General features: G+C 39.6%; 1 protein-coding gene across 2 annotated transcripts; it reads right to left on the bottom strand.

Annotated features, from left to right (window-relative positions):
* si:ch211-282j22.3 (ER degradation-enhancing alpha-mannosidase-like protein 3) lies at positions 1 to 15,650 on the bottom strand. Of its 2 annotated transcripts, none has more exons than XM_034709985.1 (21): positions 15,362 to 15,650; positions 14,776 to 15,242; positions 14,618 to 14,663; positions 13,402 to 13,502; positions 11,902 to 11,941; positions 11,682 to 11,794; positions 11,429 to 11,582; positions 11,119 to 11,253; positions 10,839 to 10,944; positions 10,572 to 10,669; positions 10,295 to 10,420; positions 10,091 to 10,174; positions 8,397 to 8,480; positions 8,138 to 8,262; positions 7,795 to 7,990; positions 7,554 to 7,711; positions 7,351 to 7,468; positions 3,561 to 3,734; positions 3,279 to 3,444; positions 2,447 to 2,638; positions 1 to 2,214 (listed from the first exon to the last, which is right to left on the bottom strand). In XM_034709985.1, exons 2-21 carry the CDS (start codon positions 14,925 to 14,927, stop codon positions 1,943 to 1,945), a joined length of 2,640 nt encoding a protein of 879 aa, XP_034565876.1. In that variant the 5' UTR covers positions 14,928 to 15,242; positions 15,362 to 15,650; the 3' UTR covers positions 1 to 1,942. The 2 variants fall into 2 exon arrangements, with proteins under 2 accessions (XP_034565876.1, XP_034565877.1); XM_034709986.1 differs by having other exon boundaries at positions 7,554 to 7,708.
* Between the last annotated feature and the right edge of the window lie 1,975 nt (positions 15,651 to 17,625).

Here is a 17,625-nt window from a genome sequence, read left to right as displayed (position 1 = left end):
TATAGTGGATTCAAATTTATTGTTTCAGCTCAGTCCCCAAACTGAATACAGAGAAGATGTGTCACAGAAACAGGAGTCGTGTCATGCATCTATTTTAACTGCATGGACAGAAACTTCAGAAAATAATATTAATTAGTGTTAAAAATGAATGGAAACAATATGTACTACTTGTTCATGATGATTTTCTCTATGTGAACAGTAACATGCACAGTCCTGAGGTATACCTGTTGGCAAAGCCTCATTTGGGCTAAATCAAAACACTGTCACTTTGAATTAAGACTCAATATTAACTCAGCAGCATCAAGAAGAAGGTTCACGACAAACACAAAAGATACTCTGGCACAAAAGTGCTGTTAGACCAGACTTGAGGTGACATTTATGTATCACAAGACAGACATCATGGAACAAATGATAAGTGTGAAAGACTCAAGTGATTATGAGGACACTGATTTGAGAGTTTTTTATGTTTCTGAACTGTTGCATAAAAGTTTGTACACACAAGAACGCTAACAATATGTTTCAGTATGTATAGAAAAAGTGAGAACAGTTACATTTAGGTTTTAATGGAAGAAACAAAACAGAATCCAAAGTGCATCCAACAATCCACAAGTACAGCTATTTTAGTCATCCAAACTATGTCTGTTATCCACAGGTAACTCCAGTTACACCTTCTGGGTGACTCCTGCTGCAATCTAGGAATTGTATTTGTAATTACTTCTGTTTTTAAAGGTGAAGTTTAAAGGTGCAGAAAAGTTGCATCTATCACTGAAGGCCATGTTGATAAATGACTTCAATTCAAAGAACGTATTGCACACAAAAACACATGGTTTGAAATGTTTGAATCTGCCAGAGACAATCATACCCGTGTTTCAAAGTGCATACCAGTCTGGGACTGCAGCATTTGGAACTAACCCTGTGACATGCAACTACACCTTCTTTGGTCATTTTTTTTTACAAGGCAATAAACACGATTTAATCAGAAGTTATCAATCACTCAGTTTACTCATGAGTCTGAAAATGTCAAACAGCCTAAAACTCCTCCTGTCCTGAAAGATTCATTACTGCAGTCCTAAAGACGTGTTGTTATGATTTCCTGGGATGATCAAGTTGTATAGAGAGTAGGGTGATGTTCACGCTGAGATGCTTTCTTTAGTATTTTAGTTATTACACACCTTGCACACACTCTCCAACATTCACACGTGATAGCAAAAAAGGAAATGCAAAACACACACACGCATAAACATTTGACCAAATGGGTCAACCTAGCAAACTGCATTTACTCTTTAAATTCCCTGAAGATGCTTAATTGTACAAAACAAATATCTAAATTGGCCCCAGTTCATCTCTTTCATCTTTGTGTGTTATATTAGTGACACATTAAGGTGGGCGCTAACTCCACCTACTGGCTGGTCTCTCTGCTATCCACCATTACTGAATATTTGACTTACTTGTAGCTTGTTGAAGTGAAAAGGTGCAATCTACCATAAAAACAAACTGCATTGCATAAAAAAAAGGAGCGGAGTATGTTTTGTTTTTGCCTTATCTGAGTTTCCTCCAGGGGGAGGTCAATTTAAACTTGAGTCAGTGGTCTACGTCATTGTCTCTAAGAGCACCTCACATGTGCTCACAACAGCAACACTACAGGATCAGCACAAGCTCAGCCATCTTAACCTACAGCTTACAGCCTCTAAGTATCTACGTTAGTTTCATGGGACCCCCCTCACTTCAGGCTCCACTTTGACTCTCTGTCTAATAAATACAGACACATCTTGAGGTTTCACAGGATAAAAGTGTTGTCATCATCACACTGCTCCTCCGTTGGTTGCAAACATGCAGGCTGGGTCAGTTAGAGCTCCTTGTAGGGCAGTGAGGGGCTCTGACGCACAAAGCCAATCAGAAACTGACGAGGGATCACTGTCAGGAAACACGGGATTAGCAGTGGTCAAGGGTTTGTGTCTGGTCCGCAGTCAAAGTTCGTACAGTCAGATGAACCTGCTGAATGCTGTTCAGTTCTACGTAACTTCGCTGCCTCTGTGCAAAACTCCTGTTGCTGTTCCCTGTGCTCGAATTCTTCCTCATCTTCCTCCTTAATGAGGAACTGTTCTTTCTCCAAGACAAACTCCAGGGTGGGGCCTCTGGCTGTTCCATCCTCCAGCTCTCCCTCCTCTGCCAGGCGGAGTTTGATGTTCACACCGATGGGTTTTTCTTTCTTATCTGGACAATGAGGAGAACAAAGGATATGCAAAATGAGGCAAATGTTATCAAGCAATAACCTTAACTAACACTCACGTAGTCTTGCTTTCACTTCTATCTTTTTAACGTACAAAGTATAAGATCTAAAACTCAACTCTCTGTCTTTTCAGGGGAGCTTTACAACAATCCCAATAACTCTAAATATCATCATGCCTTGTCCTAAAGTCTTCCTCCTCCTCCTCCTCAACCTCACCATGTCCTAGCTGCCTCTCTTTAGGCAGCAGCAGCACGTCCACATTCTGATGCTCCTCCAGAGCGCCCGTGAGCATGGCACCCTCACGACTGAACACAAACACCAAAGGCAGGGTGATGTCATCAGTGGAGTCGCCATCTCCAACCATCTGGAAGAGGGGGGTTTCCTCGCTGTTACTTCCCTCCCGGTGGTCTAAGAAGGAGAACAAGGGAATTGTTGGAAGAACTTTATGAATTTGGAGATCTGACCTTCAGTATTTCACCGTTATGCTAACCATTTTAAAATGAGCTTTGAGTAGACTGAATAGAAAATGTGTTTCCAGCTCATAGAGTGTAAAAAAAGAAGGAAATAGCTAATGTGAAGTGACCTTGAGATCTGCTGCCATGTTGAGTTTTTGGCACCAAACCATACCTGGAGGTCAGGGTGGATACAGATTGCTGCAAAATGAAACCAGATGACTGGCTTCTGCAGTAGATTGCAGTCCTGAAATCTTACTCCAAAAGAGCCCAATGTGTACTAAACGAACATCATGCTGTGCTGAAGAAGACGTGAAACTTGTGATTGAGGCTATTATCTTGTAAGGCAAATACTGAGGAGTAGGGTTGGATTCATACAATTCAACTTCTTTATGTAAACAGTGTAGTCACTCTCTGCTGGCATTTGAATATTTTGAGAAGTCCACGTCCAACACTGATAATCTCCTGGAGTGAGGTACATGTGTGAATGGCAAGCACCTTAAAACATCAGGACCTGGATGTTGTGAGATTATCTTGAAAATGCCAACTTTTTTTAAGAAAGTGTAAGTGTCAGCTCTTCATGTATTCATCCTCACCTATAAAAATGACTCCCGTGGCTCCTGCCTCCTGCAGCTGACGAGCTTTTGCAGCAAACATGCAGTCACCACGCAGCGCCAGAGCAATCTTGCCTTTGAGCTCCTCTGCATTATCTATTGGCCCACATGCAGTGTACGGGGAGGCTTTCAATATGCTGCCCTTCACCTGCGGCACAACAAAAACACTGTTATTCTACTGTTATTATAATTAAGTCTGTTCTTGAGAGAATAGAAGTTGTTGGGAGTGTAGGTGTTGATAATGTATTCTGAGGTTTTACTCACCCCGTGCTCCTGCTTTGTAAGGTCCATGCCAAACTTGGCAGGTCCCGCTGTGAGGACCGTCCTACCCAGGAATGGTGGGGAAATGAGCTGAACGGCGTGAGGCACCACCTCCTCCTCCTCTGGGGTCTGGCTCAATTCTGCCACCAGTTTCACCCGGTACACTCCTTTATGCTCCTAGACGGATTCAGAAGTAGAGAACTTGATTAAAACAACAGCTGAAGGTCACTTAAGTTCAATTTTGCTATTACCAGATCGTGTTCTATCATAGTTAATTAACCCTCCTATTATCCTTGGGGTCAATTGGACCCCATTCAATGTTTAACGTCTCTAAATTAATGACTAACATGTTGATGTTGATATGTTCCAATTTCCTGTAAAAGAAAATTACGCATCAGTGTTCCTTGGGGTCAATTTGACCCCAGGCTGTTTTAGCTGTATATAACATAAGAAATATCAACATTTTACACACATTTGTTTTGGTTGTTTTGGATCATATTGAGGTCACTATAACTAAGGACACTTCCGCATGTGACTGCAGGAGCTGGGATCGAGCCGCCAACCTTTAGATTGAGATGTAATATTTCCAGCCTCCATGTCTCTAAAGACATTCAATGATGCGTCCTGTGCAAGCGGCAACCTCCGGTCTCAAACTATGAAGCCCATGCAGAAGTGTTATAAACTGCAATACATCGAGAATCCACTTGAGGCTGGCTGCAGAAACACCAGAAACCACATACACACCTATTTAAAAAAGACGATCTTTGCAGCATTAATAAACATGTTTACAGCCTGGTTCAAAAAACGGCATGGCTCTACGTAGCTAGTTTCTTTATCAGCACTCACTGTACGGGGTGGGGGGGATTTTTTTCTAATGCAATGGTTCAGAAGATATTTACATTACAAGTTTTTGCCCAAATAAGGACATGACTGACTTGACTCCCTGTTGGGAACACATAGCTGTATGCTAGGAGGCTCAAACCCCGCCCCTTTATGTCACACTCTGCCTGGTTGAGTTCTGCACTTCCAATATGGCTGGCGCCGTCGATTGGCTTCAAAACAGAGTTCAAGAACAGATGGGTGACGTCACGGATACTACGTCCATATTTTATACAGTGTATGGTCCTGTGTCATACGTTTTGATGACATAAAAACAAGGCAGGGCTGACGTGAGCATGACAAACTCACAGCAGTTTAATGTTCTCTTTTACAAATAAAGTCCTTCTGAATGCTTTAAATTGTGTTTGTGCTTAAAATATGTTTTATTGAAAGGACTATTTAGATAGTCAACAAAGAAGCATAAAGTACCTGACACATAAATCTAACAATAACAATCTGTTTCTGGAGGTTTAAATTGCTGGGGTCAAATTGACCCCAAGGATAACAGATGTTAGTAAATTTGAGGGTAACAGGAGGGTTAAGCAGTATAAGGACATTGCGATATCAAAATAACATGTTCTACATTGTAAAGCACTTTGTCACTCTATCATTGTCACTACTAAATTGTTTACTCTGCTTTTATGATAAAATTATATATTCTTTATGACATATTTACTTTTCCTCTCTGTGGGGGACCTCATAACACTAGAGAGATAATACTAGACAGCACATAACAACTGATAATATAATGCAGAAACCCGTGGTTTGTTTAAATCATCTAACGACTCTGTAAACCCCTGCTGCTCAGCGCCCTGTTATTTATACAATTTGAAAAGCTATAATTGGTTGAACAGCAGGTTGCGTAATTGGCCTGTTTTGACAGCTGCATTGACGTGTGCTTACAGCGTGAAAATTAAATCGGGCCTGAAATCAGGAGCTGAAATGTGTTTTGCATATTTTACATCAAAAAGTAGTGCCATTAAATCCCACTGAGGAATACTCTTCTCCCTGTCTTAACAGCTAAGAATCACTTCTAGGTAACGACAAAATAGAGGTTCAGCTATGAGGAAGTTCAGGCAAGGAAACATGAGCTGCTCTGCTTACACACTTATGAAAATAATAACTGATAGGACTTAGATAGTACTTTTATAGATACTCACAGACGCTTAACAGGAAGTTGTGGATGTTTGCTGAGAGATAGTTTTAGAGAGTTTGGGCAGCACTTAATATGCGTCACTCTGGACGATCACCAGATAAACGTATCTTCCCTTCTATTTCAGCTACAAAATTTCCAATCGCTCCTTCTGCTCCGTCATTTCCATAACCTAACCTTTATCTGCACTGTGTTCTTACTCAAAGCTCTACCTCCTTGGGTTGGTATCTAATCCCTCCTCATATTTGGGTATGTAAAACAAATCAACGAGGGGAGACAAGGTTGGAGCTTTGACTCTAAACACAATGCTGTTTTTGAAACCACCTACTGTACTAGCAGTATGTACTGATTTGGCCAAAATTCAGTTTGTAGTATGTGAACAAGAGGAGCAAAATCTGCAGTATGCCAAAACTACCCGGATATCGTACTGATTCAGGAAAATTTCTCAGTATGCAGTGGACTAATCTCCCTCGCATACTGTTTCCCACAATGCACAGCGCTAACGTTCTGCTGTTTCTTTATTTAGTATTTGACGGGGGTTTTGAGGTGCTGTGAAAATGATTAAATTCCATATAAACCACTTCTTAACTTTTTAAATCATAAGTGGATGCTGAAGAGGCAGTTTCGCTATCAGCTTGCCCGTTGATCACTTCTGCTTTCCAAAACTGGAAATCTAGCGACTATTGTTGTAGTACTTGAGACCGGTCTTAGTCTCGAGACCGGTCTAGGTCTGGAGGCCGCTTATTTCAGGTCTCGGTCTCTTCTCGGAATCGAAAGCATTTTTACTCGGTCTTGTCTCGGTCTTGTCTCGGTCTCGGCGGACTCCGTATTTTATATCAAGACTGGTCGAGACCACCACTGATGCACTCTGTGTCCCTGTCATTACTGTGATAAGAGAAAAAATTAAACTTAAGGAGTCAAAAGAAAAGCAACAAAGACAAAACCAAACCTTGTTTGTTGCTGTCAATACTATTTAAAGCAAACTTAAATAAAATAAACAGAAGTCGTTTATTTTGTTAACTCTCATGATGATTTTTCATTGATATATGGTCTTGGTCTTGTCTCTGTCTTGCCCTGCCTTGGTCTCGATCCCTGAATGTCTTGGTCTTGTCTTGGTGTCGGGGCACTCTGGTCTCGGACATGTCTTGGTCTCGGTTAATGTGGTCTTGACTACAACACTACTAGCGATGCCTGACCCAGCATACTGCAAAACAGATCCAACAGAACAGTCATACTACATACTACCTTCAAAGGCAGTTTCTAGGTAGCATGTAGTAGGCAGTTTGAAAACAGCCATGGTTCTTCTGCTACAATAAACATTTCAACCCATTACAGATGGAAGTTATCTGATGGTTAACTTTTACTAAACTATGCATACAGAAGGTTCTGTAGGTTTAAGAAATCACAGGTTAAGCTAACAAGAGGTGGTTCTTTTGCTGATTTAGTACATAAACTGGAAGGTGGCGGGGCTGTTTCTAAGTCATTTGGACGCCTGCCTGCAACCTCCTGACAACAGAAAACCCTCACTGTTTCATATATTGATCTTTTAGAATATCTCCGGCTTTACTATTGCTCATTAGAAAGATTAGCTTCCTGCCTCAGCTCCTCAGCAGTAAAAAGGTCACATTATAGTAAATGACTTTTACTCACTGTCTTAATTCAACAGTGATGTCTGCTTGTTTTCACTTAGTGCAGTTTAGAAAGATACAAATAAAATGATGCAGAAAAACAGGGCAGAGCAGGGTATGAGTTAAAGCATACCTTATGAAGTTTCCTGTCTCCTACTATGATCTCATTCAATGGAGTGAGAGAAATGCCCATGCTTTTCAGGAACTCCACTGGCTCCATGCCGTTATCATGGAGCGGTAATTCAATTTCCCTGTAACGTACAAAACAACTGTAAATAATCATCGCTAACAGCTGTTACCTGTGTTTTTGCTTCAAATCAAAACAACTGGACACACCTGATAGGTAAAGGGTGGACAGCTCGTCCCACCCCAGTGAGGTACTTGTAGCCATCCCGGATGGTTTTGGCAAATGAAGGGTTGTTGGGGAAGAGAGTCTCCAAGCTGGGACAGGAGTGTGTAAACAGATCTTCCTCTTGAGGGATTGGAACAGCCTGCTGAAGGACAGACAGAGTGATTAGAGGCTTGATTCAGTATACCACATATCAAATGACTAAAAATGGCGTTAAAATGTGCGTACCTCTGTTTCAGACAAAGTGAGATGTCTCACTGTGTCATTGCCTGGACAGGGCGGCTTGGTGGTGGACAAAGACACGGGGAGGAGGTGGGCCTCTGTGGTGAAGATGTAGTCGTCAATATCGATCGGCAGCTCACTCTTCTCCGAAAACAGCAGGTACAGGTATTTAAACATCTCTGCTAAAAAGAAGGAATCCATCCTACGCACAGACATGGAGAAAACTCAGACACAGGCACATAAAGATGTCACAGCCTATTTATAAGAGGTATTTGTGGCTCCATTAAAAACAATTGTTTCATTAACATAAAGACTCTCAAGTTGCTGATGTGCATGATGGTGTGTGTACCTGTCTTCATGCGTCCCAGTGCGGACGTCCTGAACAGCAGCAAATCCACAAGGCACCCTGGCGTAGGCGTTGAGCTTCTCGACGATGGACTGTCCAACTCTGAGGTAGTATGGGTCGCCAGTGGCCTACAGAAACCAAGACATCATCAGAACCAACCATTTGTGAATTTGGTACAGAAGTGAAAGCATTAGCCCACAGAAAACAGGCTGTAGGTTCCACTTTTTGGAGACGCGTGATGTCTTTTTTTTTTTTTTTTTACCTTATAGAGGTAGTAGGTGCTTTCTGCAAACTCTGGTCTCAGTAAGTGTTGGCCCCAGTGAACTCTGAACTCTGTGGTGAAAGCCTACAGAGAAAGATGAAGAGTGTATTAGTGACACCTCTTTCTACCAATAACACTTTCTTGACATTATTGAGCACATTCATCAAAGAATGTGACAGAGCTAAACAAAGCTGATCATCATATAATCATGACTTTTTCCTATTGGACACATCAAAGCAGAGTATAACACTACATATCAAATGATAATGACTTGCTAAGGCTGTTAATATATTATACATTAACTTTAAATTAATATTAAAGTTAGTTGATATGAACATACATATTCAGTAATAAAAACATTCTTTAACAATGTAGGCAGTAATGTCATCAGTAGTCCTGGCTATTGCAGATTATGTTTTGATTAGTGTCTGATCCCTAATAACAGTGTTAGATTGTAAGTCACACCCCCTCCAGGAGACCATAACAACACTAAGTAGCTCGTTTAGTGACAGACTTCTTCACCAGCGGTGTCTCACAGAGAGATATCATATAACATATAAACTATGTGATAAACAGCTATATGCACAGCGATTAAATATTTAGTAATCTTATTCATCTGTATTAGGTGTCATATACAGTATACATCATATACATACAAACACACATGCCTAACAAAAGAACAACCCCATTCCAAAATAGTTGGGGTTCATGTAATATGTTAAAAAGGAGAACAGATTTTGATAGCTTGCAAATCATTTAAACCTTATATTAAATTGAAACTGAGGCAAAGTGAAACATTGTCCTGAGGTCCTCTGCTCAAAGAGGATAGGGACCACCTGGTCTCTCTCTCTCTCTCTCTCTCTCTCTCTCTCTCTCTCTCTCTCTCTCTCTCTCTCTCTCTCTCTCTCTCTCACTCTCTCTCTCTCTCTCTCTCTCTCTCTCTCTCTCTCTCTCTCTCTCTCTCTCTCTCTCTCTCTCTCTCTCTCTCTCTCTCTCTCTCTCTCTCTCTCTCTCTCTCTCTCTCTCTGTCTCTCTGTACAGGGATACATCAGTGCCCATGGCATGTGTAGCTAACACATCTGGGAAGGCACCATTAATACTGACCAATATACACAGACATTGGAGCAACATATCCTGCCATTCAGACAATGCATTAAGGGAAGACTGTTTCAGCAGGACAATGCCAAACCACATTTTGCATGTATTACATCAGTATGGCTCTGTAGTAGAAGAGTATGCATGCTACACTAGTCTGCCTGCAGTCCTGACATTTGGTGCGTCATAAAATGGAAATACAATAAAGGAGACCTGAACTGTTGAGCAGCTGAAATCCTTTATCAGGCAAGAATGGGACAACACCTCACTTTCAAAACCCCAGAAACTGGTCTCCTTGGTTCCCAAAAGTTAACAGAGTGTTGTTGAAAGAAGAGTGGGTGCAACATGACACTAAAAACATGCAGCTGTCCCAACTGTTTTTAAGTTGTTGCTAACATAAAAGTTAAAGGGTATATTTTTTTCATAAAACAATAAAATTTTTCTGTTTCAACATCTGATATGTTGTCTTTGCACTATGTTCAATCAAATACAGGGTTACAGTGATCTGCAAGCCGACAAGTTCTGTTTTTATCAACATTGTACTTATTGAGGAACTGGGGTTATAACTGAATAGCACAATAAGAGTAGAGATTCACTACCTCTGGAAGAAACTTATGCTGTTTGGTGACTTGGTAAAGCATTTCATGAGTCTCAATAGCTGGCTTCAGGTCTCCTCTCAAAACCTGTGTAAAAACAAATCTCACATAAACATGGTGCAGTTCAGTTCTTTAAAAGCATTCCAGGATTTATTTATGATTGCAAATGTGATAAAGCAAGTGAAATCTGAAAACAGGATCCCTGACCTGTAAGCCAGGGAAGAACGCCAGGAGAGAGTCCATCCAGCTGCGTACGCTCACAGTGGGATTGTGCATGTGCACATTAAGCAGCAAGGGAGGCTGACTGATGTACTTCATAATGGCACTGTAGTGCTGTGGTAGACAATCATCATGAAAAATATATGAGCAAACACCTCCACTGTGGAAAGTACCTTTAAGCTACAATAAAAGGAGGTTTCATGATGCAGCAACGGGGTTGAATACAGCAGGTGGATGTGGTAAGCACTGAAGGAGGAAGACTTACAGTGTTGAACCTTTCAAGAAAAACGTTGTCTCCTAGAAGAATATAAGCCTTCATGAGATATTCATAGTACGAGTCAATCCCAGCACCAACTCCACTGTCTGCAAACACACAAGTGAGAAGACAGTCAAATTATTAGAATATGCTCCATGTACAAAGTCATTTAAACACCAATGTTCTGCATCATGTTGATCCTCTGTCTGCGTAAGAAAAATGTATTTCCTCCTCATATCGATGCATTTGCAACATGTATATTTGAGTCGCCCTCACCTCTCCTGACCCATTCTTCATTATGAATGTTGATGACAGTCCCCACCAAGTCACTTCCCCTCTGCCTCCTGTCCCACAAGACGTCCAGAGCCTTCCTAGCATGTTCCTGTGAAACAAACATTCTATCCATTACATGTTTCTGGAAAAACAACTACATCTTTAATTTATCATTTCAAGCTTCAGAATCTTGCACCAGTTATATCCAGTTCTATGTACCGTCCTCTCCCTGCCACTTTGAAATATCTTGTGTAATTTCTCTAGAGGTAGATGCAGGTAATACCTCAAACACAGTCTCTCCGGACAGTCTGCTGAGGGCAGCAAACTCCAGGATCATTGTTCCGGCGCACGCTGTGCAGGTGTCTGACTCAGTGCCTGTGCGTGAGAGAGGGTTCAGGACTCCATATCGCAGATTCACCTGGAAAACAGATCAATTAACAATGAATCTTCTCAGGTAAAATCATTTTAGTTATGTCCTAATACATTGATTAGCTATGTGTTCTGTAGCTGCTCTGAGATGGGTGTATAACTACAACAATCTGGAATACATCTTAACTAAGTCCTGTGCAGTTTATCAATAGAATAAAGAAAACCTTGGGGTAGGGAAGGCCACTTGTGGTGTTAAAGGCAGGCAGCAATCGATGACCCAGCTCTTTGGCCATGTGTAGGAGCTCATCCTGATACCACTGCATCCTCTCCCCGCGCTGCCGCAGCAAGTCAGCCATCACATGGGCTCCCAGAAGACCTCTAGCGGAAGTTGGGGAAGACAGACTTTCTTAAAAAGATACACGGATGGATTGAGCTGGTTATTTAAAAAGTATATAAAAAGTGGAACATGTTTTGTACCCCAGTACTCTGATGTTGGTCTCAAACACAGACACCACCACATCATTGTCCAGGCGGACATCGCTCACAGCTTTCTGCACAGCGTCCTCAAATTCATCAAGCTTGTTTAACACCTGCACACACACATACACACACACAAAAGAAAACAATTCTCTTCAAACAAATGTAGAGTTAAAAAAGGAGAAAAAAGCAAATCAGCACAGCAAAAGTAGGAACTCACCACCAGGGTATCAAGAGTGTCGATCAGTGTGAGAGAAAACCTGCAGCAAAGAAAGAAACTGTTACAACAGGAGACTCCTGCAGAGCACAGGCGAGCTGCTGTCCCACTTTGCCAATGATACGGTTTCATTTGTAACAAACCACAGAGTCTTACAAGCCTAATCTGTTAAATTTGCACTCGAATTGCATAACGAAACCTGCATGGTGTATAAACAGATGGATGGTTCTGTAAGTCCATGATTTATTGTCTTTTTATAAATCTCATTGCCTTTAATTAGCATCTAATTAATTGCGTTCCTGTGAAACTGGGGCATCTACTGCATGACAAATTTTAGTCTGATGGGAACAACACGGTCTTATAAAAAGAAATGAGTCATTTTATTCATTGAAAATTCTAAATACATAATCACATTTGTAGAAAGATTTGGCCATTTATGACTAAAAGAAATCCAAACAGTTGTTAAAAAAAATAAAATACTTGCATAGTGTTGTAAATCAATGGGTCCTTTAAGACCAAGTTTACAGTCCTTTATTTTACTGGCTTATTTTATAGAGCACCATGGGCAGTGATCAGAAACTTAAAGAAGCTCCACATCATTTGAGATGATAAGTTTTAAAAAGATTTAAAAATGAAGTTGGAGACAAATTGAAGAAAGTAATACAGTTGTATTTTTGTCCCTTCTTTGACTCATCCTCCATTTATATTATTGACATTTTCAGTCTGGAGTAAATAGTGAACGCAGACAGAGGATAGTGTGAAGTCTTACATAATAAATTAGACAAAATCAAGCACATTTAAGTACAGTTCGTATAGTTATCATGCAGTTACATTTTTATAACATAAAAACTGTACTGTTGATTTTAGGATCGACTTTAAGATTATTTTATTGACTTTAAAAGCACTACATGGACTTGCCCCTTTCTAAATCTCTGAGCTTTTATTCCCCTACAATCCTGGACGCAGCCTGAGATCCTCTGGCAGTGCTCTGTTAGCTGCTCCAAGGACCTGACTGAAACTAAAGGGGGCCAGGGCTTTTTCAGTCAGGGCTCCTACACTCTGGAACAGCTTGCCAGAGGAATTCAGACTTCCAAAGTCGGTCCCATGTTTTATTTCATTACTCAAGACACATTTTAACAGGAAAGCTTTTATTGTGTGATTTTATTTAATTTTAACTCTGATTTAAAGGGTCTGTTTTATAAGTCTGGATGTTTTTAATTTCTAATTTAATTTAATTTTGTATTGCTTCATTATGCTTTGCATTTCGTCTTGTTTTTATTGCCCACTGTGAAGCACTTTGTTACCTGTATTGAAAGGTGCTATATAAATCAAGTATTATTATCATCATTATTATCATTACCTCTACAACACAGCTTGATAAAGGGAAGCTCTTGATGACATTACACCCTAGACTCTAAAAGAATGGTACAAGTGGTTTTGATTCACTCTGATGTCAACTGATGTGTTAAAACTGCATATCATGTGCATTGATGATGAACTTACTTCCCCAAGGAGTCATCGATGTCCCCTCTGTTGGGCTCCTGGCCTCGAACTCTGCCCCTGCAGCTCAGAGGCATCAGCTCATCTGCTGGGTAGGCATATTTCTGAAACACAAACAGCACTTACTGGTCTAAAGCTTCATTTAGAAGTCTTAGGAAAGGTGTCATTTAGAAAAGACAGCTGCAGGGCTGAACATTCAGAGAAAGGAAAATAGCTGCCTAAAGCTGCATACTTTACGCAAGTGCCGGGTCCCAGTTGTCTTTTGTTTACTTGTCATTTAGTCAGAATTTTGCTGATCATAGCTGACCAACTCCAGATATTTGGGGGTTGAAGTTAAGGCTTGATTTAAAATCTGGTATCAGTTAAATCATTTCCCAAATAGATGGCTAAATTTAATTATGAATCCAAGGTACAAGAATAATCATTACACAATTTTCTCAGTATAAGGAACTAAAAACTTTGTCAAAACATTATGACCATATTATTACTGGCCAAAAACAGCCCCTTTAATGAGAGAACAATAACTATTGCTATTGATCGATCTCACTTATGGCTGGTTAATGGAACATCCTATGTAAAACACATTTATTGCAAGTTTACTTCCTCCATCTCTCCTTCACAAAACCCTCACCCTTGACATCTCTTTTATCACTCAACAAATCAGTACAAAGCCACCATGAATAGTATCTTTTGGAATAGATTTTAAGATTATTTTATTGGTTTTAAATCTCTTAATGGTCTTGGCCCTTCTTATTTGTCCGATTTGCTTTTATCATATGAGCCAGTAAGATCCCTCAGGTCTTCAGGTAGTGGACTTTTAATTGTACCAAAAGTAAGAACAAAGACCCACGGTGAGGAAGCTTTTTATTATCACAGCCCACACCTGTGGAACACCCTACTTGAAGATCTGAGGGCTGCACAGAGCGTTAACAATTTTTAAAAACAAACTCAAGACCGACCTTTTTAGTCTCGCTTTTAACTGAGTTTCCTTCTTATAACAGTTTTATTTATTTATTATCTATTTCAAATTTTAGTCACTTTTATTCTATTTTATTTTGTTATCATCAAAACCTGTTGGTTTAGTTAAGTAAGTCTTAATACTACAAGTGTCACTGCAGTTTCACTGATTCAGGTATTTTGTAGTTCCTCCTTCTACAACATTAAAATACAAAAGTTGAGGTACTTTCAATATCTACATTTATTAGACGCTACATCTTACCATGTAACTCCCATAGGCGTGATCAAACATTTCAATAATCTGGTCCCTGTCAAAAAAGGAAAATCACTCATTATACATGTGAGAAAATGACACCATTTAACAAAAATTCAGGGGACTTCCATGTTGATTTATTCTCAAACACATCTGTATGTTCAAACCTGATAGCAATCTTCTCTTCCGGTGTCATGCTCTGGCTCTCCTGACATTTCACCCAGCCAAGAAGGCTGATGATCAGCAGGGTCTGTAGTATCATGCCTTTGCCTGAAGACTGGATCATGATCTTGCACGGTTTATTTCCTATTCTCTTCATGTGGTGTTACCTCAGGTTGAGCTTTAATATGGACAAACAAACCCCCCTGTCCTTTGTCCACCTCCCACACAAAAGTCAAACAGTCCTGCAGGCACAGCTGTCCCCCTTCAGAGCCCCGATCATCCTCATTTTAGCAGACAGTGGGTTGTCAACAGAGGTTAGCTACCTCCCAGCTCCATTTTTCATATTTCCACTATACTTGATCCAGAATTGTTAGGACCACGGCATGCCCATAAAGGACCTCAGCTGATCCATGTAAACAATAGAGGCAGCTAGTTACAGCCGAGTCTCGATAAATGATCAGTTGACGCTGGCCTGTGAGGAAAAAAATAAGACTTAAATAAGATAAAGAAAGAAAACCATTCAAGGCAAAAAAAAACAAAAAACAAAAGGAGAAATGTAAAGTGATGTAAATGAAATGTATGAGTACTTACACAATTGAATGGAAGAGCGAGACAGAATGGCTAACGTCAGGGAGGCTCCCTGTTGCTAGCTAGCTAACAAGTTGCTAGTTGGCCGACAGTGATGTAGGTTACAACAAGGCTAATAGAAGAACTGAAGTCAAGTAAACCTAGACATTGTTCCTGTTTAAAACTAAAGAGCTTCATTTAACCTGACTGTCAGACAGCTAAATGGATTATGACACGTCGCCATATATCACTATAATGTTGTAGTACTCTGACGTCGAGTCCCGAGCTGTCAAAGAATGGGCGAGCGTCCTATGTGCATTTAGTGTGTCTGCTGCCCTGAGTTTTACACCACAGGCAGGTTTACCGCCCACGTAGGCTGCTGCGGTCTCACTTTCTGACCGTTTAACATTTAATACATTAAACACACGGATATCAAACATTTCAATCGGTTTTATTTTAGATGGTGCACTGGCAGGTGACCGACGTCCGATAGTCGTATAGGCAGGGGCACAAAGTTTCCTGTTAGACTTTTTGAAGGGACAAAACCCAACTTGTCAGTGACGAAGACACGCGTCACTTTGTGGGTGGAGTCAAGGAGATGTATTTGTATATTTGTCAACACTGCACAGCATCCATGTTTTAGATATAATGAAAGCAGTCTCTTTACCCACAATTTTTAAGCAATTTATATTTTGTTTGTCCTCCAGGCAAACCGGTGTTATATATATATTTATAAAAGATGGTGAAGATCAATTATCACTATTTTGTATTTGATACAATTGCACATTAAACCTGGGAAATTTCCACTGAATAAAGAAAGATGGTTTAATTTTAAATTTTTTAATTTTCTTTTTATCCTTATTTATTCATTTATTTATGTTTTACTGTGCAGGAAATTTGGAGGAAAGGGTGAGCAAGTGATTGTAGAGTAACACGTAAACAAGGCACGAATATGGACAACAATAAAAAAAAAAAACAGAGACAGAGAAGTGGTAATAATAGTTATACTAATAATAAAAGAAAAACCAAGGCAAAAACAAAAAGAAAACAAAACGAAAAAAGAGACAAACAAAGAAATCAATTGATGAAAAAAAAAACAGAGCAGAAATAACTTATACAAAGTAAGCCATGAAAGAGGGAGAAAAATATAATAATAATTATAATAATAATAATAATAATAATAATAATAATAATAATAATAATAACAATAATAATAATAATAATAATAGGAATGTAAATAAATCTATATTTATCAATAAGTCCTTATTGTTAATTTCAAGGGATTAATACATCAAATAAATAGATAGAAAAAATTAATAGAAGTGTAAAAATAGATAAACAAAAAGTGTGTCTTGTGAGGGGAAAAAAAAGAATTCTTTACTCCTTGCAATCTTATCAATCTTTCCACTTTCCGCTTCTCATATTTGGAATGCATCGTAAGATATTCAGTAACCATAATACCTTCAATCTTCCCACACAGACATTCACCCTCAGAAAGATAGTTTTAACATGCAGGGTTATTCCATCATTTCTGTCCGATTCATCAGCTCCCAGTCACAAAAAGGACATCCTGTAGTTTCTACTATTACCACAAGATGTCACATACTACTTTCTTTACAGCTTGTTTTTAATGGATTTGTGTCTGGAGGAGGTTGAAAATGAAATGCACCTATTGTTCTACTGTCCATTATATCATGATCTAAGGTGTCTTCTTTTCAACAAAATGTTAGAATATAGTCCTGATTTGTTTCCCATGTCTGATGAAGGAGGACACTTTATGTCTGATTTAGTTGTTGTCACTGTCAAATGTCTGAAGTGTAACACTGTAGCCTACGTTTTACTCACTTTTGGTCATTGCTGGACATGTGCAGTATTGTAACTGCTCTTTTATTTTCTTTCCTTCTCTTCTTATGTTGTTGCTCCTATTTTGTTCTGTTTTTGTAGTGTCTTGTAAGTCCATACGGGCTGGGCACCTGTCCAGTGCATGACACAATGAATAAAAAAACTGAAATAAACTATATATTTTTGCTTCACTTGGAATCTGTCAAAATCGTCAAAATGCATGGCACATCCACTTTTGCCATGTGTATATGTAGGCCTACTGCTATGTAAAATACTTACAATAAACAAACTCCTACCATTATAATAACAGAACATAATTCTCATAATAAACCTAAAATAAAAAGATTTATGGGCTGGGTTTATTCTGCTTGTTAGAAAAGAGACTGTATGAGGAAGGGGTTTATTAAGATCAACAATTGTAATGTCAACATAAAGTTTTTTTCAGC

Source organism: Notolabrus celidotus, chromosome 19, assembly GCF_009762535.1.
Source record: "Notolabrus celidotus isolate fNotCel1 chromosome 19, fNotCel1.pri, whole genome shotgun sequence".
NCBI lineage: Eukaryota > Metazoa > Chordata > Actinopteri > Labriformes > Labridae > Notolabrus > Notolabrus celidotus.
Note: the sequence above shows the minus strand (reverse complement) of the source record. Positions and strands in the feature narration are given on the sequence as shown.

Bases quoted from the DNA above. Each gene is read 5' to 3' on its own strand.
- si:ch211-282j22.3 (XM_034709985.1), bottom strand. From the start codon at position 14,927: ATGAAGAGAATAGGAAATAAACCGTGCAAGATCATGATCCAGTCTTCA. The intron at 7,991-8,137 runs GTACACACACCA...GTCTGTGCGTAG, and splicing joins ACTGGGACGCATGAAGACAG to GATGGATTCCTTCTTTTTAG. The intron at 3,445-3,560 runs GTGAGTAAAACC...GTTGTGCCGCAG, and splicing joins TTACAAAGCAGGAGCACGGG to GTGAAGGGCAGCATATTGAA.